This window comes from Onychostruthus taczanowskii, unplaced genomic scaffold (assembly GCF_017590055.1).
Source record: "Onychostruthus taczanowskii isolate IOZ18803 unplaced genomic scaffold, ASM1759005v1 scaffold20, whole genome shotgun sequence".
Classification (NCBI taxonomy): Eukaryota; Metazoa; Chordata; class Aves; order Passeriformes; family Passeridae; genus Onychostruthus; species Onychostruthus taczanowskii.
Genome location: NW_024499240.1, coordinates 6,796,473 through 6,823,671, shown reverse-complemented (window position 1 = coordinate 6,823,671; position 27,199 = coordinate 6,796,473). Strand labels below are relative to the sequence as shown.

At 37.6% G+C, this 27,199-nt stretch overlaps 1 protein-coding gene across 1 annotated transcript in view; it reads left to right on the top strand.

The window, feature by feature from the left end:
• PDE11A (phosphodiesterase 11A) overlaps window positions 1–27,199 on the top strand; it is a 105,093-nt gene that overhangs the window by 23,339 nt on the left and 54,555 nt on the right. The window contains exons 3-6 of the mRNA XM_041403476.1: window positions 18,222–18,311; window positions 19,241–19,381; window positions 21,175–21,239; window positions 25,288–25,420. Coding sequence (XP_041259410.1) covers window positions 18,222–18,311; window positions 19,241–19,381; window positions 21,175–21,239; window positions 25,288–25,420 — 429 coding nt within the window. The remainder of the gene's footprint in view (window positions 1–18,221; window positions 18,312–19,240; window positions 19,382–21,174; window positions 21,240–25,287; window positions 25,421–27,199) is intronic.

Here is a 27,199-nt window from a genome sequence, read left to right as displayed (position 1 = left end):
CATTGTGTATCTGGATGTATCTTTTACAATGGCAGAGTTACAACAGCAGAACTGTTAGGTTTTTTGCTTTAATGGAATTATTTTGCATTTCCTTTTCTCTCAGTATTTTAATTTTGTGAGTTGATTCTCCTTTTCTTGGAAGACAGAGGTCTCTGCAGCAGCTGCTGCGAGTATCCGCTGCCATGCCTAATGGCATGGTTATAATTCTCCTGTTAGTATGGCGGTGGGATTACTGAACTAATACTCAAATCTGTGGTCTTGTGATTGTACTTTTGCAGTAACCAGAGCTGTATGCTGATACCTTATCACTTTAATTTGTCACAGAAAAAAAAATAGATAAACAGGAATGGGATGACTGTCAAACAGCATTTAGAAGCACAAGCAGGGATACAGAAACTGTTACCGCTTTAAGACAGCTTTTTGCAACAGGGAGAGAGGAAGTGGAGGCAGGAAAGGACAGGTCTGGGGAGTGAAAAGCCGTGGCAGACCCAGGTTGAGGACACAGCGACAAGAGATGGAAGGCATCCTGCGCTCCTGTGCTTGAGGCTCGCACTCGTGTGCTACCAGAAGAGGGTCCCACTCCCTCTAGTGGCTTGCATTCTTCTTCCGTGCTGATAATGCTACAAACTTAAGTGGGCACGCATAGTAGAGCAGCGGCTCCCAAAGATAAGGCGTGACTCTCCTATAGCTTCACGTTTCTGCTGTTTTTTGTACACTTTTAGAACGGCAGCATGTTTTGTAAGTGTTAATTAAGCCTCAATCAAGTTAGCCATCCTTCTGGTGCCTCTGCGCGTTGGGCCAGACGTTCACTCGGCCTGAGCGCAGCCCCCCTCCAGGCTGGGCAGGCTGCCGGGTCTCAGCTCTGGCACCATCCCGGCTCCTCGCCCTTCGGCCGGCGCGCTCGGCGCTGGGCAGGCTGCCGGCTCTCAGCTCTGGCACCACCCCGGCTCCTCGCCCTTCGGCCGGCGCGCTCGGCGCTGGGCAGGCTGCCGGGTCTCAGCTCTCGGGTCTCAGCTCTGGCACCACCCCGGCTCCTCGCCCTCCGGCCGGCGCGCTCGGCGCTGGCCCCACGCGAGCCACGCCGCCCGTGCGCAGCGCCACCAAGTGGAGACCAGGCACCACGGCGGCAGCCGGCGCCTCGGCTTCTCAGGCCTTTGTATTACCTCCAAATCCCACTGAACCTAACTTCACCAACTTGTACTTCTGATTCTAACACCTGCCTAGGAGAGACTTCTCATGCCTGCCTTAAATACTGAACAAACGATGTTTGCCATTTCTTTGTCCTGGCTTTGCTGTGTAGCCTCAGACCTTATTTGCCTCCCACTTTTCAGTGTTCCTCTGAGGCTGGCAAGATGAAGAGACTTTATGTGTGCTTCAGGAGTCATCACTCAAAAATAGTCTTATGGCCACCTGATCCAAGAAAAGGCCTGCACTCAATAGCTGTCTCCCCATTAGTCCATAAAGTTACCCAGCATCTCTGCATGTATTGGTGCTTCAGTTCAGCAGTGTCATCAATGATTAAAAATTGAACATTTTCTTTTATTACATGCTGAAAGTGGTTGAAAATTTTCCGACAGAATATTTTTTCAGTGGCTTATACCTTTATCACATTTTAGATGTTTAAGGTGATTTTTTTTTCTCAAGAAGAAACTCCTTTGAATTTTTCCTATTTTTAGTCTATTCAATTTTTTTTTTTTCTCAAACTGTTCTTGAAAATATTTTCTTTGACAAGCTATTGCACATTAAAGTTCTGGAAAGGAATTCTTGACACTTGGCTGTGAGCTGGGATATACACATCTTGGGACTATGAAAAACCCAACCACTGTTTATATGGCTTTAAAAAGTTGGTTGTTTTTTTTTTTTATTTTAATTGCATCTTCCAAACTTTGTCATTCTGCTTGCTAGTTTATGGCTCGTTCTACACCTCTCTTGTTTTTCTTCTCCTGCTTCAACAGCTGCATCACCATTTTTGCCACAAGCAGTGTTGTCTTCCTTCAGCATATTCCCTTTTACCCTGAAGGATGCTTTTGCTAACATCCTTCTTTCTCCTTACGCCTTGTGCAGATGGAAGTATTTGTGACAGAGGTAAGAGTCTCTATGGATTTGCTATTTGATAGAACTCGTGTCACTTCTCATTCAAACACTGAACAAATGTTTGGTAGTGGCAAAGAATCTTTTGGTTTTATAACAACTTCTGCATGTTCAAAAGGCTACACAGTAAAGAAATTCTTCCTCATAATCACATGGAATTTCCTGTGAATCAGTTGTCTGCCCACTGCATTTTGTCCTGTTGCTGGCACCACCCAGCTCCCTCAGACTGTACTTGTAAGAGAGGTGCTGCAGTCTCCTAATCGCTGAGCCCCTCCACTAGAGCTGCTCCAAGATTTCCATGCCTGTCTTGGACTGAGGTGCCCAGAACTGGACACATTCATTTCACATTGCTCAATGGAATAGAAAGTGCATTAATAATGTGAATGTTATCATTTCAAGCATTGGGCTAAAGCTTAAAGTCAGTAGCTTTAATCTGGGCTCTTCATGTGTTGATAGCCATGTGAAGCCATTAGGCTCCTTCAGGGAATCTAAGGCTCAAGCCAGCAGATGTCCCCTACCTGATGTGCACTTGTCACAGCAGAAAACAGAGAAACTTAAGTGGTATGTGCCTGTATAAGCAGAAATAAGAGATTTGTGGGTATATACAAAGGAGAAGTAGCAGAGCCTTGAGTAAGAGAAGTTTTTGTCTGAAGGCTAACTCAGAGGATTAACACTTAGAGCAAAAAATATGTTCCTGATTATTTTCTTTTTGGTTCACCCTGATGAGAATACACTTAATACACTCATTATATAAAATAACATTGCTTCAAAGCAATATCTATTTCTTTAGTCTAGTTCTCCTTTTAATGACACCAACTTGCAGTCACAATTGTGCTAAATGGGCCTAAATCAGTGAGTAAAATTCAGTACTTCTACCAAAATATTTATATTAAATCCGTACCTGTTTAATTGTCTCATGATCAGAAATATCTCCTCAATGAAACAAGTCCAATCTCAACTCATGTAGTTGAAGTTTCCCCATGCAATTTCTACAAATTGCAGAAGTTTTGGTGGTAGCCTTTCATGACTTGACTTTTGCCTTCAGAAGCAATGGCTTGCAGTAACTCCCCGAGTCGCTGGCAGAGCTGAGAAAGAAACCACAACTGACTGTTTTGTTCTGTGTGTCCTGGCTACTGGGCCTAATCTTCTCTTCCATTTAAAAGAGAGAAAAAAATTGTATGCTGGTTATATTCTGAGTGAGATGGTGACATTGAAGGCAGCATAACTGTGAATTGTTATTGGAAAAGTGATTTGTTGAATTTGGTTAACGGACATGAAGAACTCAGTGTAATTGTTGAGCAGAGAGCTGAGTATTTGGAGAGAAGTGAAGCTACCCATGTGTTTAAGGAGAGTCCCTCAGCGCAGTGAGGGATTGTGACCTGCCAGGTCAGTCTGGGGAGAGGATATAAAGGCACTCCAGGCTTTTAGGCTGCACTTGTTTGCAGTTCCTGCTGCAGGCCAGCAGGAATATGCCCTGTAGTGCTTGTGGGGCCCTGTGCGCTGCTCTGCACAAGTGGCACTGCTCAGCCACCAGTGAGATCGTGTGACACTGTTGGTGGTGAAGACATTGTCTGCCAGCCACATGCATGAAAGCAGATAAAATCAGAAAGATTCCTGTGCTCTGCAGCCTCCTTTCTCCTATCAATATGGATTCGGTTTTTTGCTTTCCATGAATCTGCACAGGGGTAAAAGTGGATAGATGGGGAAGGAAGGAGCAGCAGTAAGCAGGAAGGAGCCAATGCCAGAAAAGGCTAGTTGTTAGACCAGCAGCTGTGTGAAACAGGAGACTGAAAAAGTGTGTGTAGTGGTTTTTTGGGGTTTTTTTTCTCAGTGGTTTGGTGGGGGGAGGATTGGGGTTTTTTTGTTAGGTTGGTTTTGTTCTTGGTTTGTTTTATTTTTTTTTTCCCACTATATGAAATCAGATTTCAAATTACAAATTAAAAATTATTTGTTTTCAGAATCGATAAAGTCTTTGCATCAAGCTTTTTATTTATAAAATTCCTTAGGCAATTTGTCTAAGGATATAGACTTCTTTGATTCTTTGCATTTGATAGTACTGCACCATCTATTGGTCTTTCTCAGTGAAATCAATTTATGCTTTGAGTTCAGTTCCTAAAAACACCATAAAATTCCCTATGACACAGGTACTGGTAAAAAATTAATCATGAAAAAGTAGCAAGAACAAATCCCATTTACAAGACTGTATAGTATTTCAGGACAATTGACAGGCAGGCCTCCAGAATTCAACCAATTCTTTCCTGGGCTGTTCTAGTTCCACAAATAAAGAAAATACTTTCCTTATGGAAGTAGTGAATTTCTTACTATTAAAAAATAGTACCTAATGAATTAAAGACATTTTTTATTTTGATAAATATTAGATAAATTAATTGCTTCATAAGCCAAGATGAAGTTGAAAATAATAATTTTGAGGGGAGAATAAACTAAAAAAGAAGATAGAAAAGATGGAAAAATGAGTGGGCGTAAGAACTGAACAAGACTGAATGCATATCAAAAGATACTCTAAACTAAGAATAATCATTTCTTAAGCAGGTAAGAAAAATGGGGCATTGGGAAAATATTTAAACTCATGGTAAAGAAATAAAAGCAGAAGGAGGGCAAACATGGACAAATGTGCAGTGAACTGAATTTGAATTTTTTTGTTGTACTTCTACTCAGCTTTAAGAAGCAGGGGTGTGTGACCCAGGGCACTTCCCTGATCAGACTGCCTTGCCTTGGTGAGTATTCATTGCTTGATTAATGTCAGCTTGTGCAGTCCAAAGTTATGGATACAAAAAAAGAGGAAACCTACTCAAACCCTAATCAAATCAAAGAACACTGTTCTATTCTTGCACTATTTATTAAAATATCTATGAGGGGAGCATAGATGCTCTTCCATTCTATATGAATGGAAATAGTTTTCCTACTATTTCTGCACCTTAAAGACAAGATATCCTTACTCAGTTTGTGATGTATTTTGACCTCTGGTACTACAGAATCAAGCTAAATTACCTCTGATACTACTTAAAGGCTAATTAACTATGATACTACTTAACTGGAAGCAAAGCCTTACTTTCCTGAGTGATCTGTAAAGGTTTAAAATGATTTGGCCCTTATTGAACTGCTAATGATATAGGTAGAAACAAACCCTTAACATCAGTAAATTTTCACCAAGGAAGACAGCAGCATATTGATTTCTGTACACAACTCAGCTACCTGAAATCCACTGCTCTCCAGTGTGCTGTTCAACAGCCATATTAATATCGATACCCAACGTTTTTTCTTCTGAGGCACAGTGAGATGTGTACATAAGTATATGTGTGGAAGAACGTTGTGTGGCTGAAAGCAAAATGCATGTCTGTAACAGGAAGAGGCTTGTTGATATACCTGATTTTCTGTATAAAGACTCTGTTGTCTGATTTTTTGTTGGTTTTTTTTTTTTTTCCATTTTAACAGAGCTCTGTTTAGGTACACAATCCCTTCAATCCAAGATTCAAAACATTCTGTGATTTTCAGAATTAAGGGGCAGGAGGCTGTGTGCTTACTAGGCGTGAGATTAATAGCTTTGAAAATTTACACTGCAGCAGATGACTGTTTTACTCTCTGAGGATGTAACCCGTGGTATGTTTCATAATGCTCTTCCCACTCAGAGGTCATTTAGGCAGTTTTCTGAACTGTTCCTCTTCTGTGCTCTATACCAAGTTGCCCCAAAGAAAGAAAGGAAGACAAATGGCCTCGTGTGAAGCTGTAGGAAAAACAGTTCATGGCCACTTGCAGGTGAAGGAGAAAGAGGTATGTAATTGGTACCAAATGCTGGTGCTTCCACAATCATAGCTAGAAAAAGCCTTAGCACTGGGAAAGAGTTTCTGAAGGCAGAGACTGTAATGTGAAAATTTAAACACTTTTCTGGACCATTGTTTGAGACACTGTAGGCAAGACTGTTCATAAGCTAGGGGCAACCATATTTTTGCTTGAATTAAATTACTTCTTTTTTTTTTTTTTTTTTTTTTGCAAGTCTCCAAGTATAAAAAAAACACTATAGGAAATAATTCCAGCAGCTGCTGTGAGAGAAAATAGGATGGGTTTTTTCTGTGTGTGTGTGAGACTCTGGAATCCTGTGTTTATCTTGCAGCCATGTGAAAAGTAATATGTTACCACATCAAATCCATAGAAGTCTGCAAGATAAAATTGCAATGTGGGTTTTATCAGGGAAAAGCTGCATTCAGTTTTCAGGGCTCCTCAAAGGCCAGTGAACTCAGTGTCCCCAAATTGTGCACCACAGACAGGCGCTTTAGGTAAATAATGACTGCTATAGTTACACCACCAGAATTCAGCAGTGCTGTTCCAGTTTATAAATAGCTTTGTCTAGAAATCAGATAGCAGCATGTGCAGGTGTGAGTCATTAGTGCAGGAGACACAATGATGTGTGGAAAAAGCATGGCTCACATCCAAACCAGCCCACACACTTTCATCAGCCCCTTGAAGTCTGCAGCACAGAAAATAAATTTTTCAAGTCAGGATGCTGAAGCCCACCCAGATTTAAAACTCAAAGGTGCAGTAATATGGAATCCAGTGCTTCTTCCAGTACCTTGTTGATCAGTCATGCTCAAAAGGCAGTTTTGTAAGTCAGTAATTTACTGTCTGAGTTAATGATCACAATTTCAATTAACTACACAAATGTGTGCCAAAGCTGCTTTATGTAAATCATTGTTTTAGAACACATATTTGTAAGTTCTAAGGGGTTAAGGAAATATCCAAATTATTATTTCATTTTCTTTTTAAAATTTTGTGAGTTGAAACTGGAAACAGTTAATGATATTGACCTCCTTGGCCAGAGAGTTAATGGAGGGTGTAATGAAGAAATCAACAAGTACCAAAATAGCACTTAGGATAAGGTGCTGGTTTTGGAGAGAATTCAAAGAAAAGAAAAAAGGAGCTTTTAGTTCAAGAACATTTAGTTTTAACTATTCTGGGAAATTTTATCCTTTCAAAGCTTCACTTAAGCTGAAAGGGGATATCTTGAGTGCTGATGCCAGGTGAGGATTCTCAGCAAAACAACTGAATTTTCAAACAGGCTTCAAGTTATCTTTATAAATAAAATTAAAAGATAGAAATAAGTGAATCCTTTTTCATATGAAAGCACATTTGCATCCTAGAACTGGTATGTTTTCAATACTGCAGCTTGAGTCATTGTTTGTCTTCATAAATTGCACATTTTACTATTTGTTGGACAATCTTTTTTGCCATATGTCTTATTTTTTCCTATTTTTGCAGTGAAGTAAAGAGAGAAAATTGTAGCACAAGTCTGGATCACTTTCTCTAAATTTGAAGTTTGGTCTTACCAAAATGCTTACTGTCACTGAGATTACATTTAGGATTCAAAGTTCTGTGCAGAGATTAAAATCTCTTTTCCTTTATCTATTGGCACGTTCTTGTGTATGAACTAAAAAAAAAAAAAAAAAAAGTAATATTTGGACATCCTGGTAGACATAGAATAGCATTATCCAAAAAGCAGGGAATGTCAAGCTATTACGGCTGTATTAAAAATTACCTGGTTCCACAGAAATTCTGTTAATATTTATGCTCAGCTTCTTCTGACTGACATCTGCCAAGAAAGGGTAAAAAAAATTAACATCAGCCTGCCTTCTGTGAAATTGGTACAGCCAGAATTGATTAAAAATGGCCTGAGGCATAAACCATCTTTCCCTATTTTAAAGACAACAAAATTCTGTAAAGCCATGTAAATCCAAATTATGATGTCAGAGCTATAACTGCAGGCTCACAGTGATGTAGATCAGAGCACTATTTGGCTCAGCTACTTTTCTGCTGTTGTTTCCTGAAACTGTGCTCATCATGAAGGAGCGGTAATATGTAATTGCTCAATACTTTTCTCTAAGTAGTTTTATTAAGAAAGCAGTTCAGTAATTTTTCTGTACTTTGTGATGGTCTTTCAAAATCTCAGTTCATTTGAAACAAATAAAAGTTAGCCTTTTTCTTCCTTCTTGGGGTTTTAGAAGTTATTCTGTTGTCTTGGAATCAGGTTACTTTTCATTTGTCACCAATTCAGTAGTTGCTAACCTCAAACCACTAAGAATAGATAAGTTTCCTTCCAGCAAATTCTCTATCACTTTACATAGTAACTGTTCTAAAGATATTATTACTATACAGTGCTTTTTTTTCTTCTTCAGATATGAACTCAATATGAGGGTTTTAGCTGTTTTGTTAAAGGCAAAGGTTTGTAGGGTTTATTCCTCTACTTCCTCATGTGAAACATTACCACAATGTAATGGGTACAGATTACAATATATGTTAGAAGTGCTTTTAATCAGGTCTGGAAATGCTATAATAGATACCAATTCAGATTGCCTAATTTGTATAATCAGATTCAAATAACAACATGTGTCAAGTGTGTCCAGTTGTATAATCAATTCTGCTAGAGTAAGATTCTGTGCTTTTGCAGAAACATTGCATTCCTAAGAAAAATTTTATGAGTAAAAATGATACATTGAAAATACACAACATTCCTTACCATTATTTTTCATCTTAAAAAGTGGAAAAAAGAGTAAGAGCAACTCTCTGTAGAAATATATGAGGAGTAGACAGGTGCCACCAGCATGAAGTGCCATGACATTCAGTACAGTATTAGTCACTAAATATACATAAATTCAAAATAGGCAAATGGAGAAGACCACTGGCAAATTTTCCAATGGTGAGGAGAAACTCAATAAAATTATGTAAGGATGTATGTAAAAAAATATGATGTGATTATGTTGTGTTGTGGTGCTTCTGTGTATTATAGAAGAAAGGGTGAAGGTACAGATGCATCTTTGTTGGAAGAGAGATACAAAATTATGTGATGAAAGGATGGGTCACTTATGGTATTTGTTGTCCTTTGTGGGATATTTCCACTCAGCTGAAGATTTTTTCTGTTTGAGGCTAAAATTTTTGTTGCCTAAGAAACACTAGAGGCTCTTTGTTTGACAAGCAGTAATGTAAGGGAATACAGTTGGCATCTTGAGTCCCTGGCTTTCTTTTAAGCTGTCACCAAATTATGCATCTCACTTAAGAAAAATTGCTTCACATTTTTTTTCTAGTGGAACAGAACCAACCATTTCCATCCCCCTGGAACTGATGCAAACAGTGAGAAGCTGGGTGACATAAACTTACTCATGCCAGGCACAGTGTAACCTGGTTGGTTAATGTGCTAGATTCAGGCTTTTGTGTTCCAGTTGGAGCTTCAGTTGGAAGGGTTTTGCTGACATTGGCTACTTCAGTCAGGCAAAAATGGCCACCTTGCTGAAAGAGGAGCTCAGCATGGCAAAGGATCCGGCTGCTACAGTAAGTTCTGCCAGAAACATTTGCTCTTAAATAAAACCCAGTGTGAAAAAAGGCTACTGTGCAAGTAATTTCTTCTTCAAAAATCACAAAACACATCTTGAAGTATGTAAGAGAAGAACCTGAATAAGAACTTATTAATATCATTGGGATCTCAGTGCAGGCTATTATATATAAATTAGCTAAATTTTTTTCTTTCTTAAACTGCACACAGCATTCATACAATAGCAGGATTAAATTTCCCTCATGACTTTACACAACATGTCCCGTTGTGGGCTTCTCAGTACCAGTGTGTCCACAAGTGTACTGGATAGAGTCCAATAAAGGTACAGAAAGAGGATTAAGGAACTGAAGTGTCTCCCCTATGAGGAAATGCTTAGGAACTGGGACTGTTTAGCAAAAAGATGCATAGCCAGGCTCTTCTCAGTGGTGCCAAGTGACAGGACAAGAGGCAATGAGCACACACTTAAACAAGGAAAACTCTGAAAGTCAGGATACACTTTTTTACTGTGAGGGAGAGAGAAAAGTTGCTCAAAGAGGTTGTGAAATCATCACCCTTGGAGATACTGAAAAGCTGTCGAGACAAAGTCCTAAGCAAAAAGCTTTAGGCAGTCCTGCTTGAGTACAGAGTGTTGGACCAGGTGGCCTCCAAAGGCCCCATCCAGTCTTAGCCAGTTTGTGATTCTGGTCCTGTATCTGCACTGGGGCCCTAAAGAGAAGATTTTAATTAATACAAAAGTGAAAGAAGGCATCTTCATTCAGTTATGGATAAGTCAAGAATTAGTAGAAGTAGTTTTCAGTTTGTGTACTCTTAACACTTATGGTCTGCAGGAGGAAGTAAGTGGAAAAATCTATTTCTCATCATAAACAAGAATTGGGAGTTGGTAACTGAGTTGTAAGTAGAACTGTGACTTGAAGAATATATTCTTATTGTATGGATGCATATGGAATTTATCTTTTGGTTTCAATGCCATTCAATTAGCATGGTCAATTATATATATTGTCTGCCAAATGACAGATATGAGTGCAACTTGAAATGGTAAGATCAAAGCTTGCAATTGTGTTGTAGAAAAGATAGCTTGGAGGTGATACTTATTAATTCTCCTTTGCCAATTTAAAGTTCTGATCTGCAATTCCTATTTTTAGCATTGGTAGTATCAGTCCTCACATCTCTCACTTTGCCAATACCAAGATCTTCCCATCTCATGCAGTGACATTTATAAAGCTGGTTCCACTGATTCAAGCATAGTGGAAGCCAGGAGTCTTTCCAAAATTTTGACAAAATCTTTCTTTGTGACCTTTTTCCTCCCTTCAGATATCAGTTAATTTTTCTTTGGCTCAGTTTTGCTGTCTCTAGATAAAAATTACTACCTGACGCTGCTGCTGTAAAACTTTGTTCATGATCTGCCAAAGTGCTTTGAGACACGTGAGTTTAGGCACTGCAGAAGTGCCTGCCTTACATAACAGCTGCAGGCTCCTGTGCCTGGGGGCTGGCCTCTAGTGACTCCTCTTCAAACAGGGCAAAGCAGAGCAGCCAGGCAGTAACAGCCCCTCTTGGTCTCTCTGGAAAGCATTACACAGGTGAAATGCCCTCTGTGGATTATCTCAGCTTGATTTTTTTTTTTTAAGGTGGTGATATAATTGAGATATTTCAAATATAACTGATAGTTATCCTTTGAAGGAGAGAAACTTTAATTTGTGGGTAGTTGTGGTTTTGAAGATTCACGGCCTTTTGTGAAGCTTCTTATCTCTGTTATTTCAGATGAGCTAATAAAAGCTGCTTAGCATTTCTCCATAAGACTGCTACAAAGCCCTGCCAATGTCCAATGGGTGGAAACTCTAGAGTAGATAAAGAAACATTATTTATAACTGTTGGGTTGATTAATGGCTTCTATCTGCAGGTGGTCCCACAGACATAGCCCATACCTCCCACCATCGAGATCTGAGAGCCCTCAGTAGCCCTTGCAGTGAGGAGCCTCCGTGGCTGTCAGTATGTTTATGACACAGAAACATGTTGGTTCACTGGTTTAATCACACTGCTGCAACTTTGCAGCCCTGTAAGCTGACTTTTCCTTCCTTTGCAGCTTGGTGTGCATTTGCTGAAGCCCTGGGGCTGAGTGTCAATGCCAGGCATTGGCCTTACAAGTGCCTATACTGGCATGGTGATGCTCCTTACCTGCTCCCTCTGCTCTTTTTCAGTTCATACGCTTCTGATTTTAATAGAACTACTGTCATTCCTTGTGTAACTTTTTTCCTCCTCTTGTCCTCATTTTCCCTTCTGGAAATCCTGGCTTAATATTACATGTTGAATAACTGAGTGGCAGTTTGATGTGTTTGCTGTGATGGGGCTTATTAGTGGGCATCACTGATTCAGGTTTGTGTAAAATGTAGAGACATTTTCAGTGAAAATAGCTGGATTTTGCATGTAGGAGATCAGATGATGGGATCCTAGAATAGCAGATATTTTACATATATTTATTTTTGGCTTTCTAGTCTTTAGCAGAAATGTTTTCATATTTCAGATTCATTTGGGACAGCATCATTTAAAATGAGGTGCTGTAAGGAAACTTACGGTACAGTTATTCTTCTTTTCACTTCATACTGAATACTAAATTTGATGCAATGTTAAAATGTTTATGTATTACCAAATATTGTTGCAAATAGATTTAATAGCAGCTTCCAATGTTTTTGGTTTTTGTGACATTATAATTCAGTATTGTTTGTTTATATGTTTTGAGGTTCACACCCTGGTAGTGAGGGTAATAATGGATAATATCTAGCAGTAAAGTGACTGGGTCAAGAAATGTTCAAATATCTGCTAGAAAAAAAATAAGATTAGTAGACATGTTCTGACTGTATAAACAGTTTTACAGGTGTGTTATTATAAATCAAGTTCCATGTGTTGACTTGTTTTCCCAGTTTAAAGACCTTGGGTGCACAGCAGAAAAGGGAGAAGATGAGGTGGTGTTGAACAACTAGAGGGCAGTGATGGGGCCTGCAGAAGAGTCAAGAGTTGAGCACATTTGGCTGTGCTCCCACCCTTTCCTGCCCCTTGGTCCTGCATGCAACAGTCTCGCAGTGCCATGGCTTGTGAGGACAGTGACCTACATAGAAGTCAGGTTTTAAAACTGTAATAAGTCTGCTTCTACCAGAGACATGTTTTGTAATCTGTCTGGTGACGCAGTTATCTAGTTTGAATGAGTGCCAGTAATTCTATGAGGCAGGCAAGTACAGAGGCAGTGCTGAAGGATTGCTCCCGTGGTCCTTTTCAGGCTGTTTACAGACTCCAAAAGCTTCCAGAGTTAGACAGTGAGCTTTATAGGGCAGAGATGCTGCTGTGTGTTTGCAAGCATTAGCGCATTTTTATGGTACTGCATTAATAACCACATGCAAATACAAACTTAAAAAAAAAAAAAAGAAAAAAAAAAGGCAGGAGAAGATTTGCCCAGGAGCCTCTGCAAGTTCAGTGATACACACAGGAGCTATGTGCCTTGTTTGGGAGCCTACAATTCATGGAGTGTTTCTATCAACCAATTGTTCTTTCCATGCTTGGGGTGGAAAAATAATTTTGGTAAATATTTCTTAGAATTGTGAACTTAGGTGACAATTAGATTTTATCAGATGTGTGGCTAGCTAGACCCTGCTGACAGGAGGTAATGGAATTTGGATGAGTGCTTGTGTTTAACCATTCTGCAATTGGATTTGGTTCATAGCTTTCAGAATTCAGCAGAATATTTCACTCTCTGAACCTATTTTGAACACATTAGGAAATGTTTTAAAGGGCAGCTGGCTTCCCTGATTTGGTTTCAAGTATGTCCACAAAACATTTATCACTTAAAACTATAGCAAAAACTTTTCCTTTGAAAGGACTTCTTTTCTCTTTCTAGGAAGGCTTTACTAGCTCCTTTCCCCACAGGCTCACCAAGCAAGCTGTGTAAAGAGAGGTGGCTCCTGTGGCCGCTAAAGAAAACAACTGAACCAGACAGGCATTTGCTGAGAGCTCAACCTGGAGTTTGTGCCAGAGTGAGTACACAAGCATTACTGAGAAGCTTCTTTCTTCTGTCAGACATCAGAATTGTTTTCTTTTCTGACCACAGGCAGGGGTGCTTGGAGTATGCCAGAAGCTGTGAGTTAGACTACATTGGATAGCTATGGCAGCGTGTGCTCCGTGAGAGCGAAGCCGCACGCGGGGGAGGCAGGGTAAATGTCACTGCGTTTGCTGAAGCTGAAGTCAGGGCTGCTTTCCAGCCAGCAAGCTCACATTTTACCTCTGCAGTGTGCTGCCATTGCAGCACTGGCTGGTTTTCACCATTACCTAATAACTTTCTGCATTGCAGGTCTGCACCCATGCAACTTTGTTGCTTTTATACCTTCCTCTCGTAAGAGAAAATTTCACAACTTACTTGCTGTGAGGCACACAATTCTAGAAAATAGCCTTCTTTTGCAGCTGGAACCAGTAGGTGTTTTTCTTATGCATAAGGAAAGAGTTTGCAGATTCCATAAAGACCCTTATCCTCCAGGCAGTGCAGTGGAGGGAAAAGTGGTATCTCATGATAACAGGCATAGTCAGAAAGAGCTTGGCCAGAGGTGTCCTTCCTGTTTCTCATGATAGAAAGGTTTGTGTTGTGTGTGAAATGATTGTGAAATCCAAACCCAGATGATGAGAGGAAACCCTGATTTTTAGCAGTTCAGGGGAACATTAAGAAGCATTTTATTAACTTACATATTCTGTGTCTTATCATCTATGAAAAGCCAGATGAAAGGAAAATGAGTGTCATACCTCAAGACATTGTGCTGCTGTAGTGTAGGTGTCCAGATGCTGATGTGTCCAGACAACTGTGTAACCAGGTGTGGAACTTTTGGCCTGTAAAACTGTCATCATGAAGAGGAAACATATGGAAGACTGCCCTTTAAAATTCTGAGGGAGCACTGGTGTGTTTCTGAACTGATGCTGTAAAATAAAAGTAACCACTAAGAAGCACAGTTTGTAGCTTACTTTTCCTAGTATTTAATACTGCAGAATCTGGAAATGCTTCATACTTCCAAATTCAAGCTTCTGCTTCAGTTATTGTTGTGGATTTGAAGGTCTGACTTTGGGGATACAAGTCTGGAGGTGTGTGGAGATACTAAAGCAATGGAAATATATCCTGTGGGAAGCCAAAAGTAACTATGGTCAGGGCAGACATTTGATCTTACTGGTGTAGTTTTGAACTAAAGCTATGTAATCTTCAAAACCTAGCTGAAAATGTAAGTAGTTATGTAACTGAATACTGAAATTTCTTGTAATTATACTGTTTATTTCCTTGGTAGTTGTATTTTAATACTCCTAACATACAATAATGAAATAATAGAATTTTAATAAGAAAAAAGTGAGATATTAAAATTGCCCATTACTGGTACTTCTTTTCATAGGTTTCCTGCCCTGATAAAATATTGAACAGTTTGTGAGTACAGCTTTTTAGCTTTTGAATGTTGCTGTGAATTTGTGAGATGAGTGTAGCTGCTACCCAAGCTGCTACTTACTGGAGGGTTAATTAAGAGAAACTGGGCCAGGTCACCTGGACCCTGAATGTTCAACTAACTCACAATATAAACTTGTTAACCTGAAGTTACTGTATCTGAATACCTTATAGTTGTCTTGAAAAAAAAACCCAACAAAAACTAGTCCTTTCAACATCTCAGCACATTCATTAGGTTGTTTCTCAGCCTAAACACCATTTTTATAAAATGTACTATTACATACTTATTGATGTGTTTATTAATATTACACATAAAACTCTGATGAATCATTGCAACTACTTCTATTAGACAAAATAATTTAATGAGGCACATCTGTTAAAGCTGGTTTTGATTTTTTTTTTTTTAATTCTGCCTATTTGCTTTCTTAGAAAATCACTTTAGTAAATCTGCAGAATCTTTTCCTTTAATTAATTCAAAATAGATGTGGAAGAAAATTATCTTTCAATACTTCAAAAATATTTTTTTAATAGCCTTCAGTTTAACAAAGGAAAGCTACTTTATGTACTTCAGAAGGGTACACTGAGTGTTTTTCCATGACTTTCACACAAATACTTTGTGCATTGGTGTAATGGAAGCATGTGGCATACTCAACCTTTGGGTCAGTTTTTACCTTGGAGCACCTGGAGATTAGTAATTATCTGTCACTTAAAAAGAGGGGGAAAGGATGTGTCTATCTTGTGGTGATATGTGCAATTTCTTCAACTTTTTACATTTCCTTTGGAGGGAAAATCTCTGAAGTGTGAATCTGGCATAAAAATACCAGCTGTGGCTGAGACAGATAAGAGTTGAATATTTAATTATTTCATATTTGCATGGAGTGTGCACAGTCATAGCATAAACATGTTAGAGGTGCTTGTAAAATAGTCTTAATACTGCAGATTTGAATCTGTAACCTGAAATAATAATGCAATAACTGCTTTCTATCCCAGTGAACAATTTTGGTTTAAAAAGTCTTATTTAAAATTAAGCTACCATTAGAAATATCTTCATTCTTTGTGTACTTGGTGCTGTATTACAACTTGCCAAAAGTGGTTTAAGAAAAAGTCATTTTGACCATTCAGATAGTACAAAAGAGGAAGAACAGTAGGCTTTTGTTTTGTCAATTTTAGGTAAACAGGAATAATTGAATCACAGGGTGATTCTTCTCTACCTGACAGGTTTTTTTCTTGGTTTTTTTCCTTCATAATTGGTGACATTTATTTATTTCTTCTACTGGTTTTCTTAAACAACTTGGTGTCTTTCTTAATTGTGATGCGCCTTATACAATTCGTTTGAGTGGTGAAAAGAGTGATGTGTGTCAGTGGCTTTCCAGGCTCTTAACATTTCATAAAACAGTGTTTTATGGATGGTAGTTTGTGTCTATAGATCCAGTGCCTTGGAGTTTGGGTTCCAGAGACGAGTGGTTTTCAATATTGCAAGGTTTTATTTTCTTCTCACTAAAAAGAATTTTGCCTAGCTGGTTTTGGGATGCCTGACAGTTCATAAGCTCCTCATGTGCTTTCTATTGCACAGGGCTATATTAATTTTGGGAATAAAGATTCCAGTGTGGAGACAATAAATACTACTATTTACCTATTAAGTAAAATGTATCCAGTCTCCTTAAGGTATTCAAAATTTCACTAAAGGCCAGATTTTTCTTAAGTTAACTTTTTCTGCTCTGATCTCTTACTTGGCTGTGGTTTTTAGTACTATTACAAGAAAATATAGATATGGAGGTTTTTTGTTTCATTTGGAAATAAAAGTTAAACTGAAATAAGCAAAATTCTCTCAGAGAAACTCTGACCATTATAAAACTTAATCCCTCTTATCAGTTTTTTACATTTGTACTTTATTTTTCATTTTGTGTACTCTGTCCTGTGGATCTGGTGTGATAGCTGGCTACTTTAATTACTGTCTCTTCAGAAAGGTGAGTGTTGGTAGAGTCTGAAGTGTCTTTTTCCTTTGGAGGTGGCTGTCATGGGAAGAGGATGAAAGTAGGGTGTTTCCAAATTAGCAGTCTAGGTGTGCACCCTTAAAGTCTGCAGTTACTGTGACAGAGTGCCAGGTGTAAAGGTACAAAATTCAGAGGATCTGAGGATTATTTCCAAAAGCTCATCACTACTCAAACACAGACTAAGCAGGTATGGAACCAGTGGAGTGCTCAAGGTAGATAAAGTATAACAGCAGTTGCTGCTGTTTCTGTTCTTCTGGGTTTTTTTCCTCAGATAGTCTCAATAGTCCATGTCTCCGGGTTAGCAGTATTTTTCTAATTAAATAGAATTTCAAAGACAAATGCCACTCTCTTAATGCCAAAATTTGTCACAGACAGGATTTCTTACAATAGACAGACAGATCAAAGAGAAGAAAGGTTAGCTGCTGCAGCATTCTTTTGACTCTGTAAACAGAGCAGAGTGCCTCAACTCCCACTGGCTTTGCAAAGGTAAAGGCTATTCAGCAGCTGTAAAATGTACTAAAAGTCTCAGACCTAAGCCTGCGAACCACTCAGTGTTACAGTATATTACAGATTTCTTACCAGTGTGTGGCTTAAAAATGCTGGGTTTGGACTTTGATCCATTGTCATCCTTGTGAAGTGCCAATCCCACAGGTATTCAACTGTTTCACTGGTCCAGTTTACTAACTTCACACAGCCGACCTAAAATCATCTTGGGCACCTCAAACTATGTTCCCAGTCCCTCGTTTTCAATCTTTTTTAAAGTAGGATGATACATTAAGGTCCAGTTTTTCAAGCATGTTCTATTAACTTTTTTTTTTTTTTTAATGTTCTTTGAGAAGATATGTCAGCTTTCTAACTAATAGTGTAGGATCAATGTGCTGTGTTCCACTGTGCTGGTATTCTCCAAAATCTATGTACTCCAGATGTAGAATTCCACAGGAATGTGACTCAAGCTTGCTTCTTGAACTCAGAACAAAAAAAGCAGTCCAGAGAAATAAAGAATATTTTCTAGGGAAGCTGTAACGTCTACAGTAATTTAAAATAGTCTTCAGAAGACCTTTTATAGAGTTGAGGATGCACAGATTCCCAGATAAATTTTGGAGGACTCAGAATTTTGGGACCTGTGAGCTTAATTGTATTTGTTCTTTCCTAGACATTTGATCTCTTTCCATGCATCTGTTGTGCCTTACCCATGATAATTTTGTTTTGTGTTTAGTGCTCTGCTGAAGAGTGAGCTGAGACCTTCCTGTGATGTATCCCCTAAGTTTGGATCTATTTAATACTAAGAAATTGCTATAAACAATTGCAGCTGTTTTTAATGACTGCAAGTTTCTTTCCATACTAGGTGATGCAGATGTATCTCCCCTTCTGTGGGATTGCCATATCCAATGCCCAGCTATTTGCAGCTTCAAGGAAGGAATATGACAGAAGCAGGGTAAGTGCAAAATGTATAGCAGACCAACATCAAACTTTAGTCTTTTTTTCCTGCAGGTTCCAGCTATGCACAGGTGTTTGCTAAGCAGACAGTTTAATTTCAAAAACTGTATTTTCAAAAGATCGCTGTCTTGATTGAGGCAGCAAGCAGAGAGTGTAGGAGGGATATACACTTGTAGTGGTGGCTGTGGTTTCCTGATGTCAGTTCCACATCTTGTGGTGCTGAAACAATTGCATTTGTGGCACAGACGGTGCAGGAGAAAGTGTTGCTTAGGCAGAGATTCAAGCTCTCATAAAATTCTACTAATCTCAAGCCTTTACCATTCTGAATTTTTAATATTTAGTCTATGTGCAAATAATGTGGATATATCTTTATAAAATTAAAGCAGGGGAAAAAACCCCTATATGTGAAGGGTTTTGACAGCATGTCTCCATAGAACACATACTCATGATCGCTGGTGCTGTGCATGCACTGGGACAGGAGGCTCTGAAGGGAAAATAATGCTCAGCTCCCCCATCATTCCCTTGTCAGAGAGGTCTTTTATTTTTTGAAGAAACAAAATGGTAATTTTGAGGAGATTTTAATAATAGTTGGCTTCTTTTTATTGTCCTTTTTGCAATGACAGGGAATTATATTTTTGTTAGCTTGGATCACAGGTCCAAAACTTCAGCAGAAACATCTCTGGTAGTGTTGAACCTGCTCTTCCTTCACAAAATATTAAAAATTCATCTCAATTTTGTTGCCATTGTCATTAAGAACTTTCTTTGACTGTATCATATAAATGGATCATATAATGGATCATATTTCTTTATATGGATCATACAAAAATGTCATATAAAATCGATCCCAGATGTGATGCCTCCTTTGCAATGCTCCATGTATTTATTAATTCTACAACCAATACAAGAGTTTTCTGTCGTTGTATACAGGCGTTACTGGAAGTAGTGAATGACCTCTTTGAGGAACAGACTGACTTAGAGAAAATTGTCAAGAAAATCATGCATCGGGCCCAGACTCTACTGAAGTGTGAACGGTGCTCAGTATTACTTCTGGAAGACATTGAATCACCAGTAAGTAGAGCTGCATGTCATATGGAAGTACAGAACAGCAGGTGTTGTTCAGTGTGTTGTTCCTAAATGTAAGTTAGGTATGTACTGAAACTTTATCAACACTCCTGTTGTGTCTCTATCCCATCAGGCTTATATTGTGATAGCAATAAGCTTTTACATTGAGCAGATGAAATGGAAATCCATCTTTCAGAATTATTGAAGTATTTCTGGTTTTTTTCAATTACTCTGTCTACTTGACCCATGAATAATTATTTCATTGCAGAGCTCTGTTGAACAGATGGATGTAAACTGTACAAAAGTATTTGACAGTTTTGACAGGGGCTTTCACTGGGACTTTGCAGTAACTAATATTCATAGGCTATGAGAGCCTCTTAAAAATGTTTGAAGTTTTTATGAGTATTGTTGTTAGTAATAAATTAAGTGGCTGCCTTTATATTGGTAGCCTCCTCCAATGTTTTCAGGCTATTCAATATAAGCTACCCTCCTTTCTACTGATTTGAGAAGTAGTTGAAGGATAAAACATTGTTTGTAATATTTTTTTCCTAGCCAATTATTATTTTTGTATTCACTGATTCTGCTGTTAATTATTTGTTGCTGGGCTGTGACAAGTCAGAGACAGAATCATGAATTTGTTTGTATGGCAGAAAAAAAATCCCCATTCTTTTCCTTGGAGGAAAGATATGATTCACATTTCATTTCAGTTAATAAAAATTAAGAACTTTCAATGGAGTATGCCCTAAATTATACCAGCTTTCCTAAAAGCAAGGTCAAAGTTTTTATTTCACTTATGTTCTCTACTATAGAATTTTAATGTTTCTAGTTAATTTTCTCTTTCTAGATTCCCCTAGCCACCCCCCTCCCCAATTTTATAATTGCAATAATAGTCCTAGTACATTCTTACGAAATGTCACTGTGTTTATAATATGATTTCTATTTTTCACAGATATGTCCATTGTGTTAGGAAGTTGTGGGTGGCAGTTTATTTTTCTGATCTTGGTACTATTTCTGCCCTTGAGCTTGGAGGGGCTTTTCCCAAACCACAAGTTCTTATTCCTCTAGACAAAATTGTGAAATATGGAGAAAAAGCTTAAACTTTTTCTAGATGGTCATAAATCTTGGGTTAATTTGGAGTAGGAGAATAGCATCTTACCACCCACTTGGTAATTTTTACAAGTGGCAAAACAGTTATTTTCCTGACTTTCTCCTGTTTTGGAGGGTTAACACATATATCAAAATAGCTCTCCTTAGAGTAACTCAGTGTCTAGCCATGTCTAAAGTACTGTAATTTGCACATTGTGCAGAAAGCTTTTATGAACCAGAACCAAAGTGAAGATGGGAACACATCCAAAAAACAAGGCCTCTGTTCTGTGTCACTTTTTGCCACTCCTCAGATGTTTCACTTATGTGCTCCTGACACATATGTTCAAGTGTGATTGGTTGCAGTTAGTAATGCAAAGCTGTCTTTCTGTTTATTTTCCTGTATTAAAAAAGTGAAGTTGGAGTAAAGGTCCATAACGCATGTCCGAAAAGCCTTTAAAGGGAAGTGTATATGCTTGTGGAAAAGAGTTTTCTGAGGGAATCTAAAGATATAATTTGATTTAATATTTATTTTTAGGGAACTATGCACAGTGTGTATTTTAAACATTAATTCTCCACTGAGAGAATACAGATTTGTACTCTTATCCTAAGACTATTGGATAAAAATACAGTTTAAGTAGAGGAACCTTACATTACTGTTTTCTTCAATGTTTATTCATCTTAATAGTGATCCTAAGTTACTTGTTTTGTAACAGGTGGTGAAATTCACAAAATCTTTCGAATTGTTATCTCCAAAATGCAGTGCTGATACCGACAACAGGTTAGTGCTCATGTCTTCTGTGGTTATGGATAACTTCATTTTTCACATAGTTTTAAGCTTTAGTTGGTCAAGATTTTATTTTCTTATGGAACTCTGTGTAGATTTGATTGCAGAGTGTGAGCCTCTGTTTTTTACTCACACAAGACACCCACTTGCTTCAAATGGAGGCTTGCTTGAATAAATACATGTGCCTATATTTTTTTGTATATGTATGTTTGTGTATATGTGCACTAATGTTGTATCAGGGTCTCGGGTAAGAAACCAGGGAAAATGGACTTTTTATGGTTGAACTCATTGATAACATGCAGCTGTTGTTCTGTATGACTAATATTGAAGTAAAAATTACAAAATTATTTTAGATTGTTGATCTCTTACAAAATTCCTCTGTACAGTTGTGTTGGGAGGCTTCCAGTAAAATTTTACTTCTGCTGTTGTCAAATTGGAAAGCCTAGAAACTGCAGAGCATATGTATTTCCTGGAAACTGTGTTCCTGTGACTAAATCTTGTTTGGGAGCCCAGTCAAAATGGAAGTATATGTTTTGCTTAGTAGGATCTGTAAACATTTATAAAGGGTCAATTTTAAGTAGTAAAAGAAAGATTTTTGTTCAAGTTATATCAATCCCTGCAAGGTTACACCCTGGTAGCAGTTCACATAAAATGTCCTGTGTACCAAATGAGGGGATGAGGATTCAGGGCTATTGTGAGAACATTTCTGCCATCTTTCAGTGTTTATCACACAGGTTTTATGCAGATTAATTCATACTGATTCTGAAGGAGAATTTTCCATATCAAATGGCTGTCATGGTGACAAACCTTTTCATGGATTGATTTCACAGCATTAGAAAAATGCGTAGTGTTAGAAAATTTCTAAGATGTGCAAGCTCACATCAGAGTCCAGGGCCACGCAGAAATATGGGTAGAAATTATCTCCTTTCCTTGTTCTGGTATGGGAATGGTGAAGCAAATGGAAAACAAGCAATAAAAAATAGGAAGATCTAAATGTGAATAAATAATCTGTTGATTCATCTGGGAATCACAAGTTGCTTTTGACAAAGAGTTTAAGAGTAGCAGTTGGTCTTTCCTAGGGGGTGAAAATACATTTCTTTTATTCTGGGACAGGAGTATGAATCAAGGAATGTGGTTGTTATTCCTGTTTTTCTCCAGCTTGATCTGTAGCCAGATTAGTCAAAACAATGTAGAGTGGTATCAAGATAACCAAGCTGGCTCATTTCTTGTTACCATAGTTATATTAGCATGTTGCCATAAAGCAGTTTGTAGTAGCCTGCTCTGCTTGTAGTCAAGTCAAGATTATTTTAACTTTAGTCCAAGACATGAACAAACACATAACTGGTAGCTAGTCTTTATGAGATTTATGAAGGTATATTTCTGTGCATTTTAACATAAAGATGTATCACTTTTTCTGTGATTTTTTTTTCTAGGGAGAGTGAAGTTGCTTTAAAAAGACCAAGGTTACACTGGCAGATATGATGTCACATTTGGATCTAGCACAGGCACAGCTTGAGTTATTGGCACTATTGTGAAAAAATAAAGGTTATTTAGGATACAGAACAATGCCGCGAGCCCTTGACATTTGAGCATTTTTCTAGCGAGTTTTGCCCTTTTCATTCTACATTCTGCAGCTGTAACTGATGTAAATTCGTGAGACTTTTCATGTGGGGAAAAAAATGGCAAGACGAGTTTCTTCATCATTACAGCAGTTAAGAAAAACATTATTTCTTTGAAATTTTAGTTGAAATCCAAAGACATTTTAGGCTGAGAACAGTTCTCATTATGTTTTATCTCATTGATGAAGAGTGTCCTAAGACAGTATTTCATGCCCTAATGTACTTTCTCACACAGTTTTAGAAGCTGGCTTTTCTTTTGCCCTCCATAAATCTGCATGATAGCAGGTCACCTGTTAAATACCTAAAGATCATAATAAATACTCATACTTATTTTCTTTGCTGTTGTTTGCAAAGAAATGTCTTGCAAGGCCACACTTGCCTTTATCTGTTCCGTTTCCAAGTTTTCATCACACACCATGATCAAGTTTGTTTATTATCCATACTGGCACACTGATGCTCTTGTTTTTCCCAGCAATTTTCTTCTTGAAGTACAAGTTTGCCAAGTCCCCTAAATTTTCTCTCCCTTTGAAAAAATAGTACATAAATGTTAGAATCCATGGGGGCTCAGTTCTGGTATGATCTAGATACAGATGAGCATGATGGAATGTGCTGTGGAGTGTGCCTTTCCTGCACAGAAGCAGCAGTTTTGGCAGATGAGATTCCATTTTAGCAGATAGCTGAGATGACAGCTCTCTAAGCTGGGTACCAGTGGTAGTGGACAGGTCTCCTGCCTGGGCCAGAATATGAGTTGTGCGGGCAAAAATATCTGTGCTCCTTCCCACTTGGACTGGTACAGAGGAAGTGCTGAAATCCCTGAACAGTTTGACTGTCCCTGGGATGATGTGCCTGTCTTCTGGAGTATGGCTGTAGAGAGCTTGTTAGGAATGGAGAGAATGTAATAGAACCCACTTTTAAAACTTACTTATGAATATTATCTTGTTTCTTTTACTTTTAAAACTTATTTATGAATGTTATCTTGTTTCCTTTGCTGCTTAAAATGCTTGACACCCATAATGCAGTCCTGATGTATGTGTCTTATATAAGAACACCTTTCAGATAAGTTATGAACTGGGAATGATGCATTTGAAATTAGATGCTTATCCTTAAAGATTTTTTTTTTACTTCTGAAGTATTTGAAATAAATTAAATTATGAATTAAATTTTAAATTATAAATGTGATTTTTTTACTTGGCTCAAAAGGTCTCTGTCAAAGCATACACATAACATTTATTACAGTCACTCAAAATTATTGTCCCAAATGAAAGTGGATTCCTTTAGATTTCTGTAATTATTTTTTTTTATTTATAGTCTTTTAAGAATATTAAGGGTTTTTTAGATAAATGATATAATTGATTTTCTCTCCAAAAATCAATGCAGCCAACAAAAATCAATCCTTTCAGTTTGATTGAATCTTTCAAGGATTTCACTATTCAGCCTACTTTCATTCATGAAGAATGCTTCAAAGCCTCAAACTATTGTAGTTTTCTCCATAGCTTCTTAGTAACTTTTTCTGAGTAATGTTTCTCAGGTGTTAAAAATTTACCAGTTTTCTTCTCAAATTATAGACAACAGGCTTTTGGTTTTGTTTTTTTTTTTTTTTTTTTTTTTTTATTCACACATGAGTAGCCAGACATTGCCAATGTCAAGAACCTGCCTGAAACAAGACAAAGAGAACTTTCCTGCTGATTAGGTGAGGACTTTAAGTACTGCTAGACACTGAGTTTTCTGGAGAAGCTGAGGTGGAGTGTGGTGACTTGAGGTCATAATTTTAGTGTCTCATGCTCATTTAGTGATAGCTCTCTAGCCCCTCAGTAATTGTGGCAGAAGCTCAACCAGGTAAAGAGAAAAGGAAACCTTCATGTCTTGTGTGACTACTTGGATCCACCTGCTGTAATATACTTGCAGTATTGATTTGAGACTTACTTAATGATCCCTTCTTCAGCCATTCAGATATGGTATTTCAGATGCCAAAATTTTTAAAAAAAGTCATTTTGACAGGAAAATGATTGAAAATAAAAATTGAAAATATCACAAATTATTAGATTAATTTTAAAAATCTTAGAAGTATATATTTTAAGATAACTCTACCAGAAATATTTTTTAGAACTGGTTGCTTTTCATGAGCAGTCCTGTATCTACAGAAACTTAGAACATAATCCACTGTTGATTCATAGCTAAAAATTATCAAATATTTTATTTACTTGAGACACCAATGCTGTTTTCAATAGAAAGAGTTATGTAAAGGAGAGAATTTTTGAGGTACCATTTTAATGATACCAAATTATTGTTCTATAGTTAATTTTTGGTAACAACTAATAATTGTGAATGGTTCTGCTGTTCCTATTAATGTGCATTTAAGACATGCTGGACTTGCAATTAACGTGGACTATATCCTTTTTTTCCCTTGCCCTGCATTTTGATAGTTTCAAAGACAACATGGAAAAATCGTCTTATTCTGACTGGCTAATAAACAACAGCATTGCTGAACTCGTCGCTTCCACAGGTCTCCCAGTGAACATCAGTGATGCCTATCAGGATCCTCGCTTTGATGCTGAGGTGAGAGATTTTTACAAATGTAATTATATATTACTTTTGAGCATCACAACTAATATAAAAATTTTGGTTCTATATCCAAGTGGCTGTGAGACATTGAATATTTATTTTGAATTATTTTTCTTTTCAGTAAGTTGTCTTTCTGGTCTTCTACAGTTTTATACTGCAAACACAGATCACTGAATTAGTGTATGACTTTAATCAATTACTTTGTCCAAGAATCTTTTTTTTTCTTTTTCTATTTATCAGTGATTCCCCTACCAATTGCCTTGATATTTATGCAAACTGATTTTTATTGCTGAAAATTTGTTGATGTTCAGTGTTAGCAGCACCAGTGCTGTTAGCTGTTGGGGTGACTGGAGCTGTGCAGAGTGTGAGCAGAGCTGATAACCAGACAGACAAATGTTGTTTGTGATCAAACTTAGCCAACCAACAGTTTAATTTGCTCAAATACACACTGTTTTGGGTACTTCTTCAAGATGCACTCACTCCCAATAAAAATTGTTTGTGTATCTTAAGGTATTCATTTCCTATTTGAAAGGTGTAGCTACAGATAAAAATTTAAGTATACTTAAAATCTAAATAAATGTTAGAGGTGTATGGAAGGACAAAATCTTCATTGAATTCTAATCCAGCATTACTGTGGAGGACTTGGCCAGCAGTTGGACAGCACATTAATCACAGCCTTGGTCAGAAAGCTTCCTAAAATATATTACTACAGTAAGTGTTCTTGGAAGTGGTTCATGTTGAGAGTTTGCTTGGTTCCAATTTTATTCCACATGTCATTAAAGGGATTATCTCTCAAACCAGCAGAATTTTTCGAAACAAGAAAAAATAAAAGGGGCTTGCTGTAGAAGTAGAAAAGAAAACTGCATTGATGTTAATCTGTTCAGAACTGCAAGAAGTACAATTAATGCCTGGGGTGTTTAGATATGCTAACTTAAAGCATGCCAGTCCTTGATGTTTGCAATTGTACTTGTATTATATCATCTCCTGAATAATTCAGCTATCTCTTATTTGTTTCACAGTTAGGTCTTTCCAAGTTGGAGGCACTACCCAGTATATATGAAGAAAATTATACAAAGGGCAAAAATAATTTTCTTTTAATGGGTTCCTATGAAAATTTAATTCTTAAATTCAGATTTCTACTCAATTATTTCTACAGTCAAGAGTAGTAAGAGGAACATAGTATCCCTTATTACTTAGATAGAATCAAACATACATTTGTAGTTATGAACAGAAATTCTGTTCTCTGCTTCTGTTGATAATCATCTCTTTTTTTTTTTCTCAGAACACTACTTCTCATCTGCAAATGTTTATGCTTAATTTTCAACTCATTCATCAAGTATTTAATGCAAAAGTATTTTGCAGTTCGTTTTAAGACAAGTTTGAATCAATTATTGCCCCACTCCCCTGGATTTTAGGTGGCACTCCACACTGGTTTCAGTGATGAGTTCTGAGTATGTATAAATAGGCAGTAATCTAATTAAAACCTGAGTTATGTCTTTTGCTAGCTAGGAGATCACAGTGAACCCATCTTGCTTCCCATATATGAATTATTGCTGGTCTTTTAGTTTTCTTCTATTAAAATTGCCTGTAGCAGTGGCAGTTTTAGTAAGAAAACATCTCCTGATCTTCTGTGAGTGGACTCATTCCACTCTCTGATCTCTTTTGAAAAACTGTTCTCTGTTCATTAAATTTTGCAGCAGTGACACTAAAGAATAAAGGTTGTTAATTGTAGAAAAGAGAGAATCAGTGAAATTTAAAATAAATTGTGAAGTT